At 41.4% G+C, this 25,944-nt stretch overlaps 1 protein-coding gene across 1 annotated transcript; it reads right to left on the bottom strand.

The window, feature by feature from the left end:
• Positions 1 to 503: 503 nt before the first annotated feature.
• LOC137292388 (chitin deacetylase 7-like) lies at positions 504 to 6,436 on the bottom strand. Its single transcript, XM_067823828.1, has 8 exons — positions 6,162 to 6,436; positions 4,969 to 5,200; positions 4,222 to 4,389; positions 3,697 to 3,857; positions 2,771 to 2,855; positions 2,152 to 2,266; positions 1,741 to 1,867; positions 504 to 1,421 (listed from the first exon to the last, which is right to left on the bottom strand). The coding sequence occupies exons 2-8, from the start codon at positions 5,183 to 5,185 to the stop codon at positions 1,326 to 1,328; spliced, it is 969 nt and encodes a 322-aa protein (XP_067679929.1). The 5' UTR covers positions 5,186 to 5,200; positions 6,162 to 6,436; the 3' UTR covers positions 504 to 1,325.
• Between the last annotated feature and the right edge of the window lie 19,508 nt (positions 6,437 to 25,944).

Below are 25,944 nucleotides of genomic sequence, written 5' to 3'. Positions count from 1 at the left end.
ACTCGGTTTGATAGTGGTCACGTGATATCACACTCTATGTTTGATGGCTGTCACGTGATATGTCAGCACATGTTGATGGTTGTCATATAGTATGACACACTGTTTAATAGTTGCAACAGACTGTGACGTGAAAAATACATCACATCATCGTGTCATGTGGTATGTTAAATCAACGTTTGTTATGCTTAACCGCAATTGCTGATACAATGTACTGAATACTGGGACTGATTATGATTGATGAACCTGGAGCTATACACATTGCTAAATATCCAGAAATAGATATACACCGAGCTTCACAATTAATATATATCCTTGTAGTGACATGTACAGAGCTATCCATGTCCGAGTATTGATATAGCAAGAGGCGCCTATGTGCTAATGTACGTGGGAAATATGACTCGACTAGTTGTCTCCCCTGACTGGGGTCAAACATCACATCAGTGCGGAACCGACGGGCTCCAGTTACTCATGGCTCACACAAAAAAGTCTTCACCAAACGAAACCAAGGTCAGCTATTACTTTATTGAAAGTGTTAATTATGGTGTGGTACAAAACATGAATGGTAGGGAGTCAGCCATGGGTGACGCTATATGAGGGACAGGGAGTCAGTACAGGTGACACTATATGAGGGGAAGGAAGTCGATATTGAAGACACTGTATAAGGGGTAGAGAGTTGATATAGATGGCACTATATGAGAGGAAAGAAATCAATATAGGTGATACTATATGAAAAGGAAGACGTCGACATAGATGACACTATAAGGGGTGGGTGACACATGAGAAAAAAGTCGATATAGGTGACACTATATGAGAGGTAGAGAGTCACATATAGGTGACACAATATGAGGGGAAGTGTCAGATGTAGGTGACACTATGCGATGTGCAGGGAGTCGACATACGTGACACTATATGAGGGGAAGGTGTCAGATATGGGTGACACAGTATACCGGGTAGGCAGTGAGATATAGGTGGCACTGTATGACCTGTAAGGAGTGAGCCATAGGTGACACTATATGAGGGGAAGGAATCAGATATAGGTGACACTATATGCCGGAAGGAAGTCAGATACAGGTGGCATTATATGACCTGTAGGGAGTCAGCTTTAAGGGGCGGCAAGGGGATAGAGGAGATTGAGACGACAACTAGGAGCAGTAAAAGATGAAGTAATTCACACAGTTTCATAACATCGGGTGATTTAGACAGTGTGAGTCTAAAAAGTCTGTGTCGTGGACGGTGGATTATGAGGGTGGAGTCTGCTACTATTAGTGTTACTAGCTGTAGCAGAGGTGACGACCTGGTAGAGATGGAGGCCCATAGTGAAGACACTAACAGGACCACGGCTGGAAAGTGGTGATGTTCAGATTGGGAGTGGGGTCCCTAATCCAGTCCAGCGCCTTGTTCATGGGCAGAATCCAAGTGTCCTGTAAAATACGACAAGAAGACATCAACCAGAGACACACTTTCGGACATTCGGACAAACCCACAGATCCAGAAGTTCCAGGTACAGTGAATGAGATATCAAATTCAGTTGGTGGAGTGACAGTACTAAGTTATCCGTTAAATTGAGAGGTCACCGGGGATAGTCAGAAGTCCAGGTTACAAGTCATAGCAAGAGGTGAAGGTTAAGAGGTAGATTTCAAGGTTCCCATTTACAGTGAAAGGTCAAGTTTGCCAGTCATTTGAGAGGTCAACGTTACCATTTAGCGTTACCAGTTACAGTGAAACTTAGATCAGGTTTACCTCGAATGCAGCCCTGATGTACTCCAGGAACTCCTTCAGCCCAGCTAACTTGAAAGGCACAAGGACGAAGTCGGGGTTGATGATGAGGGTGAAGGGGGATCGGTCGCCGTCGTAGTGCTTGGCGAAGCTTGACAAAAGGAATACATGAACTATGAATTATGACGTGCAGTACATGACACAATATACAAAGACTACACCATCCCATTAAAGTTGTAGAAAAAAGTAAATTCTGAAATATTGTTTTATTCCCTGTTTCAGCAACCGATGTTTTACGACTTTTTTGTCTATGGTCGTGTAATGTGTGTGTGCGTGTGTGCTCGTGTGAGTGCTAGTGTGTGCGTATATACAATTGTCACGAGTGTATGAAAAAGTGTGAACCTGCAGGTTTGAGTTTGTGTCACGTGCTTTTACCTGTCGAAGAACAGGTCGAACACGTCGCTCTGGGTAAACACGTTGGTACAGGCACTTGGCGTTGCGCACGCTGTTCCATTGAAGTCAAGGCTGGCCACAAGAAACTGCCATTTGCCTGGAGTCATTTCACATTGAGTCAAGCTTTGACAGATAAACATTGATAGTCAAACACAAGCTTTGTTTTACTGAGGCAAGGAATGATGGGAAGGCAGTATGTTTTAGGCCATCCAAGAGGGTAAAACTATCCACAGATGCATCCAAGGTATAGTGGAGATTTATCATCGCGTATACACTGGCTATTATCGAGCACGAGTCCTTAACACATTTCATCTTCTTGACCACACATAATGTAATCAACACTGTCTTAATTGTTATAATCACTGCCTTTATGTCATATTTCCATATGCTCCGTAGCTGTACTTGTGTGGTCTTTGTAAGTGATATTTCTATAAAGAGACACATCTATAAAGAGACACATCTATAAAGAGACACATCTATAAAGAGACACATCTATAAAGAGACACATCTATAAAGAGACACATCTATAAAGAGACACATCTATAAAGAGACACAATCCTCCACAAGAAGGCTGACGTATATCAGCATTGACGTCACTCACCAGGGAACGGCGCGTTAGGAGGCTGGCCGTCGTTACAGCGTGGTCCGGGGATGAAGTCGTACGTGTATGGCCACTTCAGGTTGGACTAAAATCAGTGAGTGGAAAACCTTTTACTTATTAGTCTTCATCTGTGCTACGCTCATTATCTTCGGCTCTCCTACCATTACCATCTTCATCTATTCTACCTCCAACATCTTCATCTATCCCGCCCTTACCCTCTTCATCTATCCTACCCTCACTGCCTTCATCTATCCCATCCTACTGCTTACATCTGTCATACTCCCACTTTCATCATTTATCCCACCCTCGTTATCTCCATTTGTCCGACTATCTTCATCTATCCTTCCCTACTGTCTCCATCTGTCCTAAACTCACAATTTCCATCTATATCTTCATCTGTCCTTCGTCTCTTTGTTTAGCAACAGACCCGAGAAGGTCTGGGCTAGAATAGGCCTTCAGCAACTCATGCTTGCCATAAAAGGCGACTATGCTTGACGTAAGAGGAGACTAACGGGACCGGGTGGTCAGCCTCACTGACTTGGTTAACACATGTCATCGGTTCCCAGTTGCAGAGATCAATGCTAATACTGTTGATCACTGGCATGCCTGGTCCAGACTCGATTATTTAGATGGAATAGTGTTGAGTGCGGCGTAACACTAAACTCACTCACTTACTCATTTGTCTAGCAACAGTTGTTAGCGATGATAAATCCAGTTTAACTTTGTGTTGTTCGCTATGACGTATTCAGTTTACATTTGTCTCTTCACTGTTATTCGCTATGATAAATCCAGTTTACATTTGTCTATCCAATAATATTTGCTATGATATATCCAGTCTACCTTTATCTATCCACTGGCATTGGCTATGGTAAATCCAGTTTACCTTTGTCTACCTATTGTTAGTCGCTACGATAAAGCAAGTTTACCATTTGATTAAACTCGGAGCTAATACAGGAAGCGTCGTAGTCAAAGTCGTTTTCGCCCATGCCGATGAACTCGTCAATGCCACCGGCTCTCAGCTGTGGTGCTCTGACACCCTTCACCTGATTCCTGGCTATACCAACATCGGCAAGTTCATCTTTTATCGCTGAAATAGACACATGGATACTGAGAACTCCGCATCACGGTTGGAAGTAGTCACCGCAGTGTGGAGTACACATCACACGCTGTGGACGTTAGTACATCCTTCTCAACATTGATCATCAGAGCCCACCCTCCACAGAGGAAGAGATTATAATACTTTGTGAGATCACACTCACACTCAACAAAGGAGGAGATATCAACACATTGTGAGGTCACATTGTACGCAGGAGGAGATTACAACACATTGTGAGGTCACATTGTACGCAGGAGGAGATTACAACACATTGTCAGGTCACATTTTACAGAGGAAGAGATGTCAACACATTGTGAGATCATACGCTGTGGGAGAAGAGTTAACAAAACATTACTCTGCAGCACGGTTCTCCAGTCTTCCTCGTTGGTCGGGTAGGAACCATCCAGGGAGTTTGCCCCAATCTCGTGGCCATCGTCGAACAAGTCTCGGACGATATCGTAATTCGTGTCGAGGTCCTTAATGAAGAATGTTCCTCGGACCGGACAACCATTAGGATTGGTATCTGAAGATAAACGTAGGGCCGGATTGGTTGTTAAGTGTGTTCACTGACATGATGGGAAGACTTAAGTGCTTTGTAAAGCTGTACAGTTTGAACACCTCCAGTTATGGCGCTACATATGCCAACGCCGTTCGACAAATAGTACTGTATTTGAATAGTGATATTTTTATTTGTAAATATAATCTATATTCTAAGCATCCTTTGTTTAAAGATTGAATGAAGATTTCATGACCACAAAGAATACACTTTCCGATACATTTCAGATAGAGGAATCAATTTCGTACAATAGCAACATGCTACAGCACTGTTGGAATTTAGATGCACTTTCCCTTACAAAGGAGATTAATACACATGATAATCGTCATGATACAGAGGCACCGACTTCTGACGTCACATCGATGCGTATATTTGCTTGCTCTCATGCCTTTAATAATTGTTACCGGTGAATACGGATCTGTATTATTGCTACTTGTGAATAGGGACCTGAATAACTGTTCCTTGTGCATAGGGACATGCAAAATTTTACAAATGATTATTGACCTAAAATTGTTTCCCGTGAGTAAGGACTCGTACGAAACTTACCCGTGAAAAGGGACCTGTAGATATCAGCGTTCACCTCGTTCACAGCATCCTCGAATGTCACCAGGACGACCTGGGGCGTCTCGTCTGGCGCAAGGCTCCCTGGGATGTCCTCATCGAACCAACAGCGACAGTCTGGGAGCTGACAGTTCCCGCCGGGCTGACACTGCGCCGACACACTCGCCAAAACGCCACACAGAAGAACCAGTGACAACACCATGGTTGGGAGGAGATTCTGTAATACAGCGATATATATCGTAGGTTGAATTTGTCGTATAGTAATGTTCAGTGTTGCAGGTTAAGCATGTAAGCTGAAAACGATTATACGTGAGCTTCAATCGATTACAATTTTTGTGTTGGCCAAAAATACTCTGTAAATTTGTAGAATCAGTACATATTGAAATCAAAAGTTTGAATCTTTTCATGAGCCGGTGTTGATGGTGTCCAGATGTCGAATTGAACTCTAGTTTCGATCTTGTACTGATCTGTACTGGAACTGTCCCAATATCAGCAACTTGTATTCGTGTAGAGAGGATGTCAAATTTATTTCTTGTTTTTCTCTTTCACGGAAGTGCACTGTGAACTTCAAATTCGAGTTCAGCTCTTTTGTAAATCAACTAGCAATATGATTAATTCGTCGATCTGTTTTGATGCATAACAAATACCATGAGTAAATCTAGCCAACAAACTGTAGATCGACCCCTCTTTTTCAGTGAAAGTGTTTCAAGTGCAAGGACGGATTTCGTGGAGCCTGCTGGGATCTGCCATGTCTTCAAGTAAAAGGATATATAAACACTGATGCTTACATTTTGACAGAATACTATTATTCTGGTATGTAACCATTCCCTCATTTCCTACCACATCATTGTAAAGGAAAAACAAGTTCTCTGGATAATACATACATTTCTTTATTGTAATGAGTGTAACGGTTCGGTGTAGGTACTAACATCGGTAATCATGCAAGCGTCGCACCCAAAGCAATACATGTTGAACATTCACCTATACCACTCCTTAAATGCCATGACAATTAAAGTAAAAAGTAAGAACAAAGCAAAAAATAAAAATAAAAATAAAATAAAAAATAAAAAAAAACCCCAAAAAACAAAACAAAACAAAACAAAAAACCTCCCAAAAAACCAAATAACGAAACACTGAATTCCTCCTTGTAGTGTATATTATTAAGGTTGCCTACTTACCTCTATATAAGCGGGCACTACTGATCGACTGGTATTGCTGTACGGGTGTTGCTGTACGGCTGGTACTACACAGGTGCTGGTGCACTGATCTGCACGACAGTGTCCCTCGGGTCAGACTGACAGTTTCTTCTGACGTGACCGTTATTTAGTACTCATATCAGGACCCTATCTATCGGTCATACCTCCTCTCACCCATATCAGGTATCACCCCATGCTCTTCTCACCTCCCCAAATCCCTCCCCTCCCCGTATCTGGAGCCACCCTCTCACACTGATACATGTCGTCGCAGGCAGTCCTCGTTCTACACGCCAGTTCTGAGAGAATCTCTAGATCCTGACACGATGACACAGTTTATATGCCATGAAGTGAATAGTACATACTGAATGTCATATAGATTAATGGCTTGAATAACAACGGCGAATAACATATGCTACATGTCATTGACATCGATGGCGTCAATAATATAATGAGTAGTATATACCCAATGTCATTGACAATATAACAGCATCAGAAATAGCATTACCATTTGAGACATCAATGCCATTTCTGATTTTCGTTCGCCCTTTCGTAACGTTTTTGCACATTATTTTGGCCTTTACATTAAATGGAATCTGTTTCTGATGAGACTTAGTATTCTCCTTCACAAATGTAAATATTTACTTGCAATTACATGATGTTTCTGCTGTTGGACAGAAATTTCGAGTTTCGCCACAAAATGTATCTATTCTACGGAAACCTATTTGGTCCAAGATACTCGAACTGGTCCTCTGTGCCGTGAGCCCAGCTTTTTCCTAAACGTTTTTCCATGCTTGCAAACACGGGAAGCTATGGGAGTCTATAGTCCGTGTAATTCAAAAGCAAAAGGTTAATTGTTGGTTCATCGATCGATTAACAGAGACAGAAACTATCGGTCGCTAGATCACTAAACGCCACCGCATGTGCATCTGGGTAACTTAAAATAATGGGAATCTTTGTCGCCAGTCAGAAAAATACTGGGTGAGAAAAATTACTACAACACTATATCTATTATGTCATTTAGAAACGATTATATCACTTATCAATTGCATATAAACTAGTGCTCAAAAGAAACGTCCCACTTGGTTTGACCATATGGGAAAAGAAAACAAAAGCAAAGATAAATGAACATCTATACAATTTCAATAGAATATTCAATTCCACCGCAAATGTCCACAATTTCATGCCATCGAAAGTCGCATGTACCACTGAATTGACCTTGAAAACACGAGAGGTCATAGTCTGCACTTTTGCACATATCCACAAGGCAAGATTTCTTGTAAAAAGTCATCAAATTAAGGAAATCAATATCGAGTGTGACCACCATTGGCATCAATTCAGGCCACAACACGTCGACGCATTGATGACGTAAGACGTCGAATGACGCTAGGCGTGATACGTTGCCATTCCTCGCCAAGACATTGTTCCAGTTCTTGAACGGTGGTTGGTGGCGCTGGGCGTCTTCTGACATGACGATCCAGGTAGTCCCATAGGTGCTCGATCGGATTCATGTCCGGAGACATCGCTAGCCATGGCAACACAACGACGTTGGCGTTCTGAAGGAAGTCGTTTGTGAGTGTTGCTGTATGGGGTCTTGCGTTGTCGTGCTGGAAGACAATACCACGTGGCTGTTGCCGGATAAATGGAATCACATGAATCGTCACAAGTGGCGTTTTGAGATCACCGCAGATCCCTCCCCACACCATCACACTACCGGCTCCAAACGGTCTGGCTTCCTGAACACAGTTTGGTGCTAAACGTTCACCGACACGTCTGTAAACACGAGCCCGGCCGTGATTAGTATGCAGAGAGAACTTACTCTCGTCCGTGAACATCACACGCTGCCAATCACGCATCTGCCATAGTAAAACTCGCCTAGCCCATCTCAGTCGACGACGTCGGTGTTGAAGAGTGCGGTGCACACCACGTCGCCGTCACAAAACGATTCCTCAGATGAATTGTCCTGATGTGGCGGTCCTCAGCTGGCGTTGTGACACGTGGTCGACCACTCCTAGGCCTGTCTGATGTACTGCCTGCCTGCCTCAAACGCTGCATAAGTCTCGTCACAGTTTTTCGGGAACAGCCGAAGGTTCTTGCAATGACGGCGTTGTTGGCTCCCTGTTGCGCCATTCCCGCAGCTCTCTCTCTTTCCATCTGGCTCAAACGTGGCATAGTTCTTCTGTTTTTCTGTCGACTGCGTTGCCAACGTGTCCCGCACACTGTTTTCGGCCGTCATCATGCCACATCAGAAATTGCCTTTTTTTCACTTCTCGCGGCTTTTGTGCGGTTCGTTCCCTTATTTCACATTTTGTTTAAGAAAAGTATTCGCTTATCCATGTGTGGGATGGATCAATATGGTTTTATCACTAAATTTTTACTTTTTTGAATTTTCATGTAATATTTTTAGGTGGGACGGTTTTTTTAGCACTAGTTTATAAATCAGGCATACCTTTTCACATTGGAAAACATGCTAGTTGTTTGCCCTGTTACTATATTTACTTCCGGTAGACAATGAAGTAAGTCTGCATTTGACTGGCTTAAATAGTGTACAGTAGCCAGTCCATAATGAGGTGAAAGTTTTAAGTACATTGGAGGCCAGACATTAGTCTCGTCAAAATGAGATTAATTTTAGGGACCTGCCTAACTTATGATTCATATATTAAATTTATCACTTTTCACAATGCTGAAAACACTTTTCATATATCAGTTCATCATAAAATCATAAAGTATTTGTTGCAATATTTATGAGAACAACGGTTCTCTGAAATTTCGGCAGCACTCTACAATGAAACTGTCAAACAGCAAAGTAACGATGTTGCGAAGAAATCATTAAATAAATTAAATAGCTATTTAACAATATCATCGCCAGCCTTCATAAAAGTTGTCAATCACACATACAAATTACTGCTTCCATCGTTTTCTGTGATCATGTTATGTAAGTTAAGTCACTGACCCGTGACATCTCAGCTTTCGCCGCCTCAATATTCATGCTCATACATTATGTATAATGTAAAAACATATACATGAAGTATTATTGTCACAGGTCATAACTCAGTATAATACATCCAATACGCCCCATAATTTACGCATAGGTAGCGATTTCTTGTTTAATACGTTCACAATAGCATTATTTTATCGGAAACCTTCGTCTACATCTAAAAACTTTCGTTTGCTAGGACGGAAACCATTGCTGTAATATGAATGGCTGCCTTGGGTCAAGTGCCTGATTTTGACCAATCACGATCACTGTGGCAGGCTATGGCGGACAAAAGAGTAATTAGAAACCTGTCTTTATCCAATAAAATTGCTTCTTGCAACTGTGAAAATACTCTCTGTAATGGTACATTGCTCTAGTTGAATGATATCAGGAAATAACGACAGAAATTCTTTTTGTAAGAATTTTCCAATTACGTAAACATGAAAATATAAAAGAAAAAGGCACAGATGTATTATGACATGTCACAAATAGACAAAAAGGCACCGGAGTTTTTGCGTTTTTCGTGATTTCTCTCGGGGTAAATCATGTCACTTTGCAGTACCATAAAAAATAAATTTATTTAAATTGTGGTTGTATAATACGATAACAAAAAGGTAATATTTATCAAGTGTAGGATTATACCTTTCAAATGGTGTTTGAGATTTAGTAGCAATAACGTTTAACAAGTTCACATTTTCCTTTATGAACACAGACACTTTATCACATATTTCTCATGGTGGTGTTTTTATATTCCAAAATCCTAACCAAGGCTCTTTGCTGAAATACTTCTACCGTACTCAAACCATACCTGCTTTGGACCTCATTTTCTGTATATAAATTGTTTATTAAACTTATTGTCGTGATTCTGTTAAGATTTGACTGGTCAACCACACACAATTCATGGTTAATTTTAATTAGCTAAACATACTGTCAGGAACTTGCCGGTAATGATCTTGCCATGTCGAAAATGACCTTTATCTGTAAAGGGGCCACTGACCTCAAGCTATGAATGTCTTGGGAGAACATTAATGAGGAATGTAAATACATGTAGATTATCCGTTAAGAGTTTCTATGACTCTGTTCCAACTGCTTTTGCTATTTTTATTTGGAACACCTAAAAGTGGTTTGGGTCACAAACCTTCAAAACGTGGTGGCCAGGCTTGGACCATTTGGGCCACTGAAGATGTTTTTTACAAGAGTCCAGACCCCCGGCTACATCTACTACTAGTTTCAGATTACACACCAGTATTAGTGCAACATGTTTATCATTCGTGCTACAAGCATAGTAAACAAACTCTTGATTTATTTTATTAATTCATCATTAGAGTAGATAGAGAAGTAGTCTAATTCAGAATGCACTCTGTGACTGTTTCTGGACGGTGACAGGGTATTATCTCAGACAGCGGAAGTGCTTGAGTACCAGATAATCACCCAGATAGCACCCCATCACGCCGCCCCACCCGCCATGCAAGATAATTACTCAGATAGCACTCCCACGCCTCCCCAGCATTGCTACCATCACCCACTGTACGAAACCCAAAAGCCAAATCTATGAATCACATCAGATTGCATCAAAACCTACCAGCTATACTGACATAACTATAGAGCGTATAAACCTATATTTAACCTATATATCACGTCAACTTTCCGTTAAAACAGAATAACATAGTAACGTTATTTTGTTAGTGTTAGCAGTGCATGGTAAAAGAAATCAGAACTCATGTTCCACATACCCCTTTAGCATTGATATGCCGTCGTCTCTCAAAAATTCGAAATTGGGCGAGGGCAACCCGAATTTGTTTTTACAGGCATAGCTGTGTACCAAAGGAGACTAGTTTACGTTTATACCTTTACAAGTCCACCTTTCTTTGCTCAGCCCTTCTTAAGGACCAACAAAATCAATATCTAACCCCTACTTAAAACAGAATCGTACCAGTGGGTTGATGCTATCTGAGATAAGATTAATATTATCAGGTAATAACAGAAGAATCAGTTGTCTGATATATGGGTGAACTTTTACTCCTGGACAAGGGTTCTTTAGAGTAGACTCCACGCACACAGTTAATTTTTTCCAGAGCATATGATAATATTTAACGCAAGCCTTCACCGTTGTATAAACAGATTTATGGAGCCAACCATTTTGACAGAAATGCCTCCTTTTTCTTCATAATGTCACATGTTATTAGCTTTGTTTTCAATCTACATATCACATCAACATTGTGTTATAGCCTTTGTACCTATCATCCTTGTATATTATATCAAGTTTGTGTTATAGCCAGTATCAACCTTGTGTTATGGCCAATATCAATCCTGTATTTAACCTGAATATTATATCAACATTGTGATGTAGCCGATATAGCGCCTTAGCCTTGAGTTTAAACTATTTGTAAGATTAACCTCGTTTACAAGGTAATAAGATGTATATCATATTCACTTCATGATATCAGCAGCACCGGTATATCGCAACATTCTCCTTTTGTAACGTATATCTCACCCCTTTTGTATTGTAACCTATATCCCTCTTCATCCACGTGTTAAAGGTATGTGTGTCATCTTTTCGTGTGGTAACATAATTAATTCCTCTGTGTTGTAACGAGCTATAATGCCTAAAACCTGCTGTGACGACCCGTAAAGGTCCGGGGTAGAACAGGACTTCAGCAACCCATACTTGCCATAAAAGGCGAATATGCTTGTCGTAAGAGGCGACTAACGGGATCGGGTGGTCACATGTTGACTTGGTTGACACATGTCATCGGTTCCCCATTGCGCTGATCGATGCTTATGCTATTGATCACTAGACTGCCTGGTCCAGACTCGATTATTTACAGACCGCCGCCATATAGCTGGAATATTGCTGAGTGTGGCGTATAACTAAACTCACACACTCACTCACTAGGGATGTGACCAGGGTAGGATTGCTACTGTCTGTGCACGATGTGGTACGTGAAGTCTTCGATGATGGTCATTGAAATGTGCTACTAGAACACCGTCCCGAATGTCAGTGATGTACCGTTGTCTATTTTGCTTTTATCTTAAGGTCACTAGGCCAAGTCTACTGTTGGGTGAGAAGCGCTCCTACATCACCAGGTAACCCCCGACAAACGGTACTTGGTCCAAGATGCTCCGCTGTGTCAGAACTCCAGCCATATGGCAACAGTCTACAAAAATTCGAGTCTGGACTAGACAACCCAGTGATCAACAGCATAAACATCGATATACGCAGCTGGAATATGATGACATGTGTCAACCAAGTCAGCGCCTCTGACCACCCGGTCCCGGTAGTCGCATCTTGTGACAAGCTTGGATTGCTGAAGACCGATTCGAACCTGTAGTAGACACATGACAGTTAACGATATGAGAAGACATCCCAGAATACCAGCCTTGGCGTCATATGTTCTCTCCCAACACTCAAACAATCTGTTTTTCTCTACCTGCTATCCCTGGTGTTGCTCCTGCAGCCTGTAATCAAGTAATGGAGGAAAACCCAGTGAAAGCACTATGACATATATGCTACAAACCATGATGGTTGTAGATCCGCGTACAAGCTTATGTAAACAATGAACCGGTTCAAGGTCATGGCGTCTGATATGGCGGAAAACAATAGGGCAGGTGTATATCGGGGTCTGATGCAGGTAAATGTCGCCTATAGCAAAGCGCTTGTTAATCCCCAGGAACAGTTTCACACCAAGTTTCCCGGTAATTTAACCCCCGGGAACTTCTCATTTGCTACAGATATGTGACTATGTACTGGTCACAGGCAGGGTGAGAGTCTTGCTGTTGTTTATGTGATGGCAGTTGTGGTCGGGAGCTACGTCATGTTGACGTTCCTTGTAGTAGCGGTAGCGTTATTCGCAGGTGAGTTTTCGTGTTATGAAATATGAGGGGGGAAATAATAGTTACAAGTACAGCGATTTCAGCCAGGATGTTTATTTACATTTTTCACGAAGACAGCTAAAACTGTCGTGCCTCTTGGATCAGAACAGAACAGATGGGAAGAATTAAACCAAGTTATCGATAAAGTTTAGTCAAACTCTTTGACGAGTAGATTTTCCTACGCATCAGAATTGCCGAAAATGCATAATAACAGGAAACCTAGAAAACTGAAATATCAGATTAAAAGAAATGCATGTAAAGGTTTTCAAACATCTACTCCGTAATATATCATTTGTTCTTCTGTTTCATATTAACATGTATAGGACAAAATATACTGGATGTCAACTTCGTCATTCTGGGTTTTCTTTGCTCCTTGATCGGGTGATTTCACCTGACAAAGGGGCGAAGAATAGTCCGGAAACAATGTGTATACAATGACAAGGAAACTAACATCCATAATCTTCGGTCCTGTACTTTAGTATATGCCGTATTTGGAACCTATTTCTAACATTACAAGAGCCTACTGCAATTATCACGCGGTGTTCAGGTCAATAAAGAATCCTACTAGGGTTAATGGTTCAGCTTCTGGTGTTTGAGTCCACTGACGTATTTACTTCCGTGTTCTGCGTGGTAGAACTTGTTGAGTTTTACACTTCCCTGTTCTGGGTTGTGGACGCCATTGACTTTTATTCTTCCCTGTCGTGGATGTAAGATTCTATTTAGTTTTATATTTCACTTTTCTCTGTGGTAGACGCCATTGAGTTTTATATATCCATATTTTAGGGGGCAGAATACTTTTAGCTTTACACTTTCAGGTTCTGAGTGGTAGAATCGTTTGAGTTTTATACTTCCTTGTTCTTGGTGCTAGAACTCATTGAGTTTTATACTTTCCAGTCCTGGGTAGTAGAATCCATTGACTTGCTCCGGGTAGTAGCTATAGAATCCATGGGGTTTTATTCTTCCCGTTTTTGGGTGGTAGAATCCATGTATGTTTCTACTTCACTATTTTGGGTAGTAGACTCCACTGAATTGTATACTTCACTGTTGTGTGTGGTAGAATACATTTACTTTTAATACACCCTTGCTCTAGATAGTAGAATCGATTGGGTTTCATACTTCACTATTTTGGGTAGTAGACTCCACTCCTGGGTATTTTGTTCTACCTCGTTGTGGGTATTAGAATCTATTTAGTTTTGTACTCCCCTGTTCTGCTTAGTAGAGTCCATTGAGGTTTTCATTTCCCTATTTTGGGTGGTAGAGTACTTTGAGTTATATACTTTCCTGTCCTGAGTGTCAGACTTCATAGAGTGTTATACTTCCTTGCTCTGGGTAGGAGGATTTATTGCGTTTATACTACCTCGTTGTGGGTGGTAGAATCCTTTTTGTTTTATGCTTCCCTGTTCTATTTGGTAGACTCCAGGGAGATATGGACAGTCTTTATGGATGAGCAACTTCTTTAATCAGCTGAAGCGACGTTCCGATACAGCTTCTTGTATCGTTGTCAAGCAAGTAATACTGATACAGCTTCTTGTATCGTTGTCAAGCAAGTAATACCTGTTTTCGATAATGATTCTGGTATCACTGTCAAGCAAATATTTACCTGCTTCACAGCGATACAATAAGCACTATCGAAACGTCGCTTCATCTGTTTCGAGAAGTTGCTCATCCATAAAGTTTGTCCTTATCCGAATCACCAACTTCTAAACAATGAGATTTGTACTCCACTGCTCTGGGTCGTAGAATCCATTGCATTTTATACTTCCCTGTTTTCCGTGGTAGACTCAAATGAGTTTTATGCTCCCTTGTTCTGGGTAGTAGAATCCATTTTGTTTTACACTTTCCTGCTTTGTGTGGTATGAATCCATTTAGATTTATTATCTTCTTCTGTGTGGTAGAATCCATTGATCTTTATTCTCCCTTGTTCTTGGTAGTAGAATCCTTTGAGTTTTATGCTTACTAGTTCTGGAGGGTAGAAACCTTTGGGTTTTATATTTCCTTGTTTTCAAACTAAAATATACACTCCTTTGTTCTAGGAGTAATGGGGTTACCCATTGAGTTTTATATGCCCTTGCTCTGGGTCGTAAAATCCATGGAGTTTTATGTCTCCCTGTTCTGTGTCTTAGAATCCTTTGCGTGTTATACTTCCTTGTTTTCAGACTAAAATTTACACATCCTTTTTCTGGGGATAAAGTTTGTAAGTCCCTTGTTCTGGTGAGAAAGTTATACATTTCCTTGACCTCAGATTAAAATTTACACGTCCCCGTTCTGTGGAAAAAGTTTTAAACATCTTTGTTATGGTGAACTGGTTTCACTTCTCTTTGTACTGGGGATAAATTTTTACACTTGCGATTTACACTTGCTAGTTATGAATAATGAAAACCGGAGCACGCGTGTTCATTCAGTATACTACATTATGGGAATAATGAACATGTAGGTGACAACGTTAAAGAAACATTCGTAAACTATGTGATCTGTCGTTACAGTGGACAGCGCGAAGGGGAACAGACTTGTCGACGTTGTCGTTAGTGAGTGGCGACCGTTGCTGCTGGACTGCTCAGAAAACATGACTTCCGTTGAAAACATGTCTTTCACCTGGGAAGACAATGCTAACCTGACCAAGTACTTCCGGTATTGGCAGGCGTCCACTAGACGTCTTGCTGGAAACTACACGTGTAGGGCTGGAGGCATTAAAACTGTTGTGTTCATGGTGACAGTAGAGTGTAAGTATAGAAGGCTGTCCCTATACTGAATACCGAAGTGGTGCGGCAACCTCACGGCGAGGAAGGAGGAGGTGTGTGTGTGTGTGTGTGTGTGTGTGTGTGTGTGTGTGTGTGTGTGTGTGTGTGTGTGTGTGTGTGTGTGTGTATGTCTGTCTGTGTCTGTGTGTGTGTGTGTGTGTGTGAGAGAGAGAGAGAGAGAGAGAGAGAGAGAGAGAGAGAGAGAGAGAGAGATGAAAATGGGCTTAAGACGTGAAATTGCCACGAAGTGTCCAAAATCATTGTCCATGTTTAGAAACTGGAAAAGTATATACAACCGTATATAAATGTAACTGGTAGAAAAAGAAACATTCATGGGTTTCACTCACGAGGGTTTACCGCTTTACGCCACAGGTAACACTGACTCAGTCTTTTTGCCACGTGTCCGTTGAAGCTTCGACATCAGAGTGGTTCAGGCCATAGCCTGTTTGGAAAATGACCCAGGGTTACAGAGAGAATACCTTTGTGGTGTTACGACGTGGATACGACGCGTTAGCCATCGTGAGTTTAGCTCTAATGAATATTTGAATGTTTTACTTCAGATCTGGATAACCTGAAGCTGGACGTGACCCCCTCTGCCACATGCAACATCAACAAAGTCACAGCAACATGTGTGGTGGACAGCAATGCGGAGACGACGTTTACCATCCTCAGAGAAGACACAAACGAGACATACACAAGTCAGGGTCAGAATGTGTCCCGCCAGTTCGAGGTCCAGTGTGGCCAGACTGTCCGGGTCCGATGTAAAGCCACTTCCGGAAAAACCAGCAAAGAACAGTTCAGGACACTCGATATCCTGTGTGAGTATCTTCTCTTTCAGTTATACTTTTTGCATTTGGTTTTAAATCATTTACATGGAGGTGAAGTAAGTCCGGTGGTTAAAGCGTTCAGTCGTCACGCCGGGGACCTAGGTTCGATTCCCCACACGGTTACAATCTGTGAAGCCCATATCTGGTGTCCCACGCCGTGATGTTGTTTGTTTACGTCAATAAAGTAAGCCGTCTGCTACACCAGGGTAGATAACTGTTGATGTAATGAGGCTCACCGTTATGCCCACAAGAGTTGCCTAACATACTGACTGAGTACCTTACCACATAATAATGTATAGGTGTTGAAAAATTGGCGTAAAAGTAAATCAGTCAGTCATTCAAATCATTTATGGCCAAACGCTTTCGAACTTCATGCTCATTAGTGCTCACATGTATGTGTACTGTGAGCCTCAGTCAACCGGCAACCGACATGAGATGTACTCTTCCAAGGGGCAATAGGGGTAGCTCAGTGGTTAAAGCGTTTGCTCCTCATGCTAATCGCATCGGTTTTACACTCACATGGGTACGATGTGTGAAGCACATTTGTGGTGTTCCCAACCGTGGTATTGCTGGAGCATTGCTAAAAGCGTTTAAAACAATACACACTCACCCACTAACGTCTGTCGTACGCCCAGTTTATTTCAATAGGGATACAGATTCAGATGTCCTGTCTCACGTGCCGTAAACTGTACAGGTGCTCCAGAACTGCCAGTGCCATCCCTCACTACCGACAGCTTCATGAAAATCACCTCCTTCGCAAACCCATCTCCCGTGTATACGTGGACGAGGACGGCGACGATGTACAGCATTAATGCCAGCAACATCTGCGGCAGCTGCGAGATGCAGCTTCATCTAACCGGTAACGATATTCCCTAATCACGGTTGTAATGTTTCAGAAACTCAAGTTAGCAACATACACGTTGGTCGTATTTGTGGCTACGTTCAAACCACTTGCTTTCAGCATCAACACTAAAATCTGCAAAAGGATGATGGTGTCTGTACAGCGATTATTACCACCACGAAGGAACATTATTTCTTAAAGTTAACTACGCCGGGAAATACACGTACCCTCCGGTCGGCGCTCATATGACCAAGGGGTTTCTTCAGTATGCTTATCAGTTCGCTCCTAAATATGTGTTGGTCTGTATCAGTTAGCTCCCAAATATGTGTTGGTCTGTATCAGTTAGCTCCCAGATATGTGTTGGTCTGTATCAGTTAGCTCCCAAATATGTGTTGGTCTGTATCAGTTAGCTCCCTAATATGTGTTGGTCTGCCCCGTCATGAAATAATACAGCATTTTGGAATATTAGGATCAAATATGACATTGGTGTTTATATCTAGCCACCTTTTCCCAATATTTACAACCTAAAGCAATTATTTATCCGTGAATTAATTGTCAATGTCGCTTTTTGATGACACAGGTGCTTATTCATAAGACAGCGAAATATGTACTAGTATTTTATGTTTCGTACTCTCCTAAATGCTCTGTGATGGGTAAATGTATTATGAACATATTCACAGAAATTAGCCTTTACTGAAACGGCTAATTTATATATCTCGGTTACACGGTACGTTTTCTGTTCTGTAAATGTCACTCATGGAAAGGGGTCCACTTCACTTGGTTTTACATATTAATTACTTCTGTCACAAACAGCTGTAGTTAAAGCGGTAACGCCAGATGGCATTTTGCACGTAATCATCATGACATATTATATGATATATTTGGGATTACACTTTATTAGTTTAGTATTCGAACCCGCACCCTAAGAGTCGAGCATCTAACCCCCAGCCTAACCCTTTCAACCATCGATCGCGATTAACTACAACAAATGGTAGACAACAGGTAGTCTAGACTGCGGACTTTGTGTACCCCTCTGATAAGTGTTCATTGGAACGGCCATTCTAAATGTCATTGCATAATCACAACATGGCATACATCTATAGGATTAAAATAGAATATTCGTTGGAAATGGAACATATCTATTTAGCCACATCATTCTTGATATACCTCTAGGATACAATTGTCACTTTCTCACTTTCCCTTTTTATGTTCATTCTCAGTCGCTTAAACTCATGCTGAACTGAGGCCGGTGTTGAACAATTGTCATCGCAAAGTACGCATGCTGACATGTAAATCACATGTTCCATATTACTGCTGCAACCACCACTACATGGAATTATAACGTTTCATGTTTGTAGTGTGGAATTGAAAACTATTTCAAAACAGCCTGTAATTTAGTTTAACGCCGCTTGCAGCCATCGTGTATCTATTCTCGGCAATAATTGCCATAATTAATAGTTGAATATTTGACTGAATAAAGTGAAGATAGCCGTCCCGTATCCCGTTATCTTGCAAAGTGTTATCCTTGGTCGTGAAATGTCACACACTTTAATGCTTCGTCAGTCATGGTTAATATTTTTTTATTTATAATGCTTGCACTCTGAGGTGATAAATGTGTGTTTACGCTGTTTGTCGCGATCCACCTCATTCCATGGAAAGGCAAAGGCAATGCTTCACTATAATGCGTGTGCGAGCATATTAGAGTGTCCTTGTTTGTGTCATCTGTCATCTGCTACTTTGCGACATTTTCCCTTCAAAAACCAACCAAACAACAACACAAACAAACAAACAAACCCCCCAAATGCGAATAAAACCCAAACAATAACAACAAAATACACAAAAAACAAACAAGCAAACAAACAAACCAAATAAAAAAGAACAAGGAAAACAAAACAAAAAGAACAAAAACCAAAAACAAAAAAAAACAACACAAAAAAACCCCCACAACAACATACACACACACAAATCCCCCCTAACCCCCCCCCCCCCCCTAAAACACACCCAAAATTAGTCCCCCCCCAAAAAAAAAAAAAAAAAAAAAGAAAAGGAAAAAAAAAAGAAAAACCTCCCTCAGTATATATTAACTCACTGTGCACGGGCACATCGCTAATCTAATGTCTGAATGTAGGAATCATGTTTCCAAGAGTTCCACTGAATAATGCATACATGCAGACATACGTCGGTTTAACACCAACAGTTTGTGAGTCTGTAAGCGTGTTAATGATAAACAGTTCTGATAATCACCAGACTACAAAAACTTTGTGAATGTTGACATGTGATGGATTTCTCTATATCTGTCTGTAGCGAGTTTATCTGCCTCTCACACATATCAAAACTTAACTGCTGGCCACATATATTTTACGAACGTTTCTTTAAATCTTCTTATCGCACTTTCCCAAACATTTCAAACAAGCCTGAACAAACCTTATTTTATGGGGACACACTTATCGATTTCCGTGTACATGGAAACTCCTCACATCTTTTCACTACGTCACGAATCCTCCTTATTACGCTCTTGTATTGGCAAATAAATTGTATTGTAATATATTGCGATTCAGGCACCCGTATTACAATACATATTGCGATATGTTTTACGACATATTGGGAAATTAAGTGTTAGGCAGTAAGTGCAACAAGTTGTACATGTCGATCCTACCTTCTGCATTAGTCCCTAGACATACATGATATTGTTCTGATATTCTCAAAATTTCGTTGTATAGTCAGGAAATCTACTTTCTTTTTTGTACAATTCACAGTATTATAGTGTGCCATTTTGTCATTGAATAAGGAAGGAAAAAGTGCTGTGAATGAAATTATCATTCGAAACATAAAGATAATCACAAAAACTTTATATATTATTTAACCAACATACCAGTTCTGAGAAATAATATTGCAATAGGTATCGTTTGAAAAGCGTATTGCGATATACCGGTATACCGGTATCAGCCCTAATCCTTATCCTGCAATATTCGACTGAATCCGCCCAAATACTACGGGGTCACAGCTGCAATGAAATAGTCCTTTTGGTTTATTCTGTCCTTCACTAAAGTCCTTACACATTCTCATTAGGGCTGACATCTGGGCTGTTTGCTGGGCCAGTCTAAACCTTAACATTCTCGCCCGACAACTACTGTTTTGAATAGCTGTGTTTCGGGTCGTTATTATGCTTGGAAATTAAATTTTCTTCGAAAAGTGTTCAGGCCGTTGGAAGGGAGTGGTTATTTAAGATGTCAACATATAGTTCCTTCGTCAAATTTCCAGTGGAAATACACAACGGCGTCACCCTACGTAATGATATCTCATCCAACACATGAAATGTTGGACTAATTTCAGGGAGTTGGTAGACAAGTTTCACACTATCGTTTGTCCAAACTTTCACACAGTTAGGAGAAAGCAAGACGGAACTTTCATCTTAAAACATTATCCCAAAATGGATTTACGTGAGACTACCCCAGTTCAAACATGTTTCTCTTTTCGCCTCTTTCATCCGTGGTGAGGGAATTCCACGCTATTGACTGAATATTCTTCAAAGTTCTTTATACTGGCGTTGGCTCGTCAAGCCAAATGCCCGGGTTCAAATCCCTAGTTTCTGGTGTTCCCGGTGGTGATACTGCTAGAATATTGTTAAAAACGTCGTACAACCAATCTCACACAGTCCACCAGTCTTTATATTGCTGGCAGAGGAATTCCATATCGTCTACCAGCGAACTCTTTTGATTAGCCAACCCTGTCAAAATCACGTGGAACCAGGTATCTTTTCTTTTCTGTTGTCGAATCGTCTATGTCAATAAAGTAAGCCGTCTGCTACACCAGGGTAGATAACTTTTGGTGCAATATTGCTCATTGTTATGCCCACAAGAGGTGCCTAACATACTGACTGAGTCGAACAAAACCTAGTCGGAGGTCACGTCAGGTAACCTTTAAAATTTACCAATCAGAACACAGCTTACCAAATCGCGAAAGTGTACATTCGCACATACGTTTACAACTTTCACCTCGGAAAGTTTTGTACCCGAACGATTCCGAATGCTATTTTCCATTCGATGGTTTCCGGGTAATACAAATGGAGCACGCTACAATACTGTCAACAGTGAGTAAGCAGTCGCTGAAAATAGCGTTTTTGTCTATATTTAAGGATGTCAGCTATTACCTATTTGTATAATGTCATCAGAAAGACATAAGCCTATGCACTGCAGGTCAAATATCCGTGTTTCACGAGGATGTTCGTTTATTGAGGGATCGGTGTCAGTGACTAGCGAATATTCTGCCAAACCCTAAACAGTAGCTGTTGTCTGACTGGTGAAATCCGTTCGGCATTCTCGCGTTTGATTGGACGGTCATAGGTTACTTGACTCGACCTCCAACTAGGCTTTGTTAGACTCAGTAGTGGAGTATAACGAAATGTACTGAGAATTAGTTTACTTAGACTGAACATTCCCTTAAATGTACAGATTTAATCTGCACGTGTACTGCCCAATAGGATGTTGTTCCAAAACATAGGAGCTGCTTTTGAAAAACATCTATTGACACTAGTAGCTGGGCACTACTAGCCGGTAGGTGATGCCACTACATAATGTACCACCTATTTTAAAATTCTACTGTCATTATCTAATGATCCGTCACTTCACTTGGCTTCATGTTAGATACTGTAGGAACTAACGTCAGTTTTTATTTCTTAATCTGCAGTAGATGCACAAGGGGAAAAGCTGGAAACTGGTGAGAGCATCGCAATCGGCGCCACCGCGTGTCTGACCCTCATCACCATCGTCGTCATAGCAGCATACGGTGTCAGGAGATTGTATCGTCAGTATAAAAAAGGTGATGTGCAATGTCAGTATATTGTACCGTCAGTATAAGGCAGGTGATGGACAATGTCAGGAGATTGTACCGTCAGCTGCAGTATAAGGAAGGTGATGGACAATGTCAGGAGAATGTAACGTCAGTATAAGGCAGGTGATGCACAATGTCAGTATATTGTACCGTCAGTATAAGGCTGGTGAAGGACTATGTCAGTATATTGTACCGTCAGTATAAGGCTGGTGAAGAACTATGTCAGTACATTGTACCGTCAGTATAAGACTGGTGATGCACGATGTCAGTATATTGTACCGTCAGTATAAGGCTGGTGAAGGACTATGTCAGGAGATTGTACCGTCAGTATAAGGCAGGTGATGCACAATGTCAGGAGATTGTACCGTCAGTATAAGGCTGGTCATGGACAATGTCAGTATATTGTACCGTGAATATAAGGAAGGTGATGTACAGTGTCAGTATGTTGTTCTGACAGAATAAGAAAGATGTTGTACTTTGTCACAATACTGCACCACGTTGTATAAGGATGTACAGTCTCACTACAGTCATTGTACCGTGAATATATTGACAGTGGTGTGATTATGATGGTGAGCCACGAGTGTCAGCCGTATACTGCGACTTACTCAGATACATATGCGTTTGTTGTTTTGTTTTCAGACCGAGCAAGGATGAAGTTGAAAGCTCTGAGGTTTGTTGCCATATCAGAATTGGGTCACTCACTCACTCACTCATCCTCGTCACTCCACTCTGTACCTTACTACGTGTACTGACAATCTTAGTATTTGCTTTACTCAGTTGGTTATATCTACTTCGGGCATTTTCTGTTGGTGAATAATGTGAAAAACACCAACAAACAACTCATTTCTGAATAGTACCGATGTACCTTAAAGCCCAAACTCATCTTTAGCCACTGCCTTACTCCCTACTTTTTTCACTACTCTGTTGTTTGAATTACCAACTGTCCTTAGCCTTGTCCTACCACCATTTTGCCTGCTTATACCTGTCATCTTTGGCTTAGGAAACCCAGTCAGGAGATTATATCGTCCTAAGCATTCTTTGGCACAAAAGACATTATGTGCAGCAATCGCTAGTTCACTGAGAGAACAATCAATGCAGACACCCTAATCAACAATTGGGTTGTATGCGTTAATTGATGCAATTAATTAGATTATGCTTTCTGCTTTGCTACATTTTTACGATTTCTGAACGCTATAAAATATCACGCATCATAATTATGAAATTTCGTTTTTCAGTATTGTCACCAATTTCATGTACAGTCACAAAGAACATTCAATCATTTTCCATATTTCACATTCTGTTGCACAAGTATCCTTCTGTCCTCGGACCGGTACTTTCCATCTGTTATCAAATCCCAAGAAAGACATTAGCTCCAGAAACCTCTATTGTAACACTGTGGCTTTGAACAGTGAAATTCCACATTAATTTAGCGCAACAGGCACGTATCAGTCATGTTCTGCTTGTGTGACCACATGTGATCTTTGGTGGTGCAGTCCCCATAGGGTAAAGCTTGATGCCCCAGAGGCGGTTTCTGCTAGGGATGTGAACACCATCTGGTGTGGCTGTGCAGCTCTGGTTGTACAGTTCTGGAGTGAGAGTCTCTGTTTCAGTTGGTGTAGATAAAATAGGGCGACTGGGAACAAAGAGAGGCTAGTAGTAACTGTTATTTGCGACGTGTTCTCTGATGGCTGCTGGGTTCTCTCCTCTTATTCTGGTCTGATTCCTCTCTGCAACACTTGACTCAAGTCACAGTCGTCAGCAGCTGTTTCCCAGGCATCAGGTTCAATGATTACACGCCATTTAGAAAGTAGTCAAATGCAACATATGTCATATTTGGGATTTCACTTTCTTAGTAAATTACAAATTCTAGACCCTCAGAGTCACTCACCTAATCGCCAGCACACAAAGTCAGCCGCCTAGCCCGCTCAGCCACCGCGACTTCCACCGATCCCGGATGTGGCGCAACCAAAAAAGTACTAGAATTTGTACTTTACTGAGAAAGTGAAATCCCAAATATGACATATGTGGCATCAGGTTCAATGTAACACACTTTCATGTCACGTTTGCGCACAACCTGAGCGTTAGAGTAGGTTCATGGAAATCTTCAATGCGCCTTACATGACCAAGTGTAGACGTCTCTGACTCACCATAACGAATATGCTTTGGACTCAAGCCCTGGCCAGGATGTCGCTGTGCGGTACTCTGTCCTGCTAGGTGATGTCCAGAATGCGTTTGAGGTAGCGCATATGGGAGGTGTTCAGACACGGATTGCATAGGAGGTCCATGTCTCGCTACAGTACATAAGGGAGGACGCAGGCCTGATAGACACGCATCTTGGTATTCTCCATGAACTACTTGTCCCACGTCCTTTTGGATGGTTTGGCCTGGTTTCTGCATCTTCTCATAACCGGTGGTTGATTTCTGTGTCAAGTGACTGGCTGATAGCGAACTAAGGTACATGAAGGCCCAAGGTACATGAAGTCCTGTGCCATGATGTCTGTGAAGAGTGTAGTCGTGGATGTTGATAGAGGGTGCGTAGCTTACATCCCCTGCTCTGATTGTCAGTCCATATTCTTTGAAGGCATGAGCGAACGTGCCTATGAGTCTCTGCAGGACCTCCTCAGTGTGTGTCACCCTCTAGTGGTTCTCTCTGAGAAGAAAACAACACGTTTTCTTCCACTAAAGGGAGAGCACCCAATGAACCACGATACATGTTGTTGGCTTTCCAGTAAAGAATACTCTTCTAGCGTGAGCGGAACCTAAAACAGGTGGAGTAGACAAGGGTTAATTAACGCATTATTCACTACGTAAATCACTGCTTTACACGTTACTTTACTTCACGCTTAGCTCATTACTTTACCTCTTGCTTTACTCACAACCTCTCTGTCTGTATTGTTTACTATATTGCCCCTAACTTAATTCATTGCATTATTCCACGTTTTACCCAATGCCTTGCTGCCAGCGTAATTTTCTATCTTACTCCTCCTGCTGCCTTACTCAGAAACTTACTCCTTGAAGAAATATTTTGTAATCATCTGTCCACGTGTTGATTAATGACTCATCGTGTGTTTGTTTCCAGCGCTATGCGAGGAAGAGCAAGACAAGGTACGTCTGTGACTTTCCGGGGATGTAGTGGTTCGACTATGTTTAGCTGGAAGATGCTTGGACGAAGTCCAGATGAAGAAACAATAATCTTTTGCTTAAAATATAAGACTGCAATCATAATGGATTGGCTGTGCGGCTCCTGTTGGAGCAGCGGGCGGGAACACCTAACACCTATGACACATCCATATATACAATCCTACTTTCAAATGTCACCAGGAAAGAACAGACATACAAAAGTATAAAGGACGCCCAAACACCAAAAGCAAAACATGAAAAGACCCTAGAGACCAAAAACCAAAAACACAGAAGCATAACGGTACCAAATACAGTTTCCGAATATTTTCGATACCACGGTTTCTTGACACAAGCACCATATGATACACATGTAAAAAGAAGCAGTGTGGTAACCAAGAGATGATTATTCCTTGTCTTGATCCTCTGTAATATTGCCAGAAGCTTATCTTGTTTCACCAGCTGTTGCCTCGTCTGTAACCGGCGACACGTACGAAGAAATCGGGATGAACAAACAAGGTGTGGAATATGATCTGGTGGAAGAAGGTAGGATGACCATAAACAG

The sequence above is a fragment of the Haliotis asinina genome, chromosome 1 (assembly GCF_037392515.1).
Source record: "Haliotis asinina isolate JCU_RB_2024 chromosome 1, JCU_Hal_asi_v2, whole genome shotgun sequence".
Classification (NCBI taxonomy): domain Eukaryota; kingdom Metazoa; phylum Mollusca; class Gastropoda; order Lepetellida; family Haliotidae; genus Haliotis; species Haliotis asinina.
The sequence above is the reverse complement of the archived record's forward strand: the minus strand, read 5'-3'. Positions and strand labels throughout refer to the sequence as shown.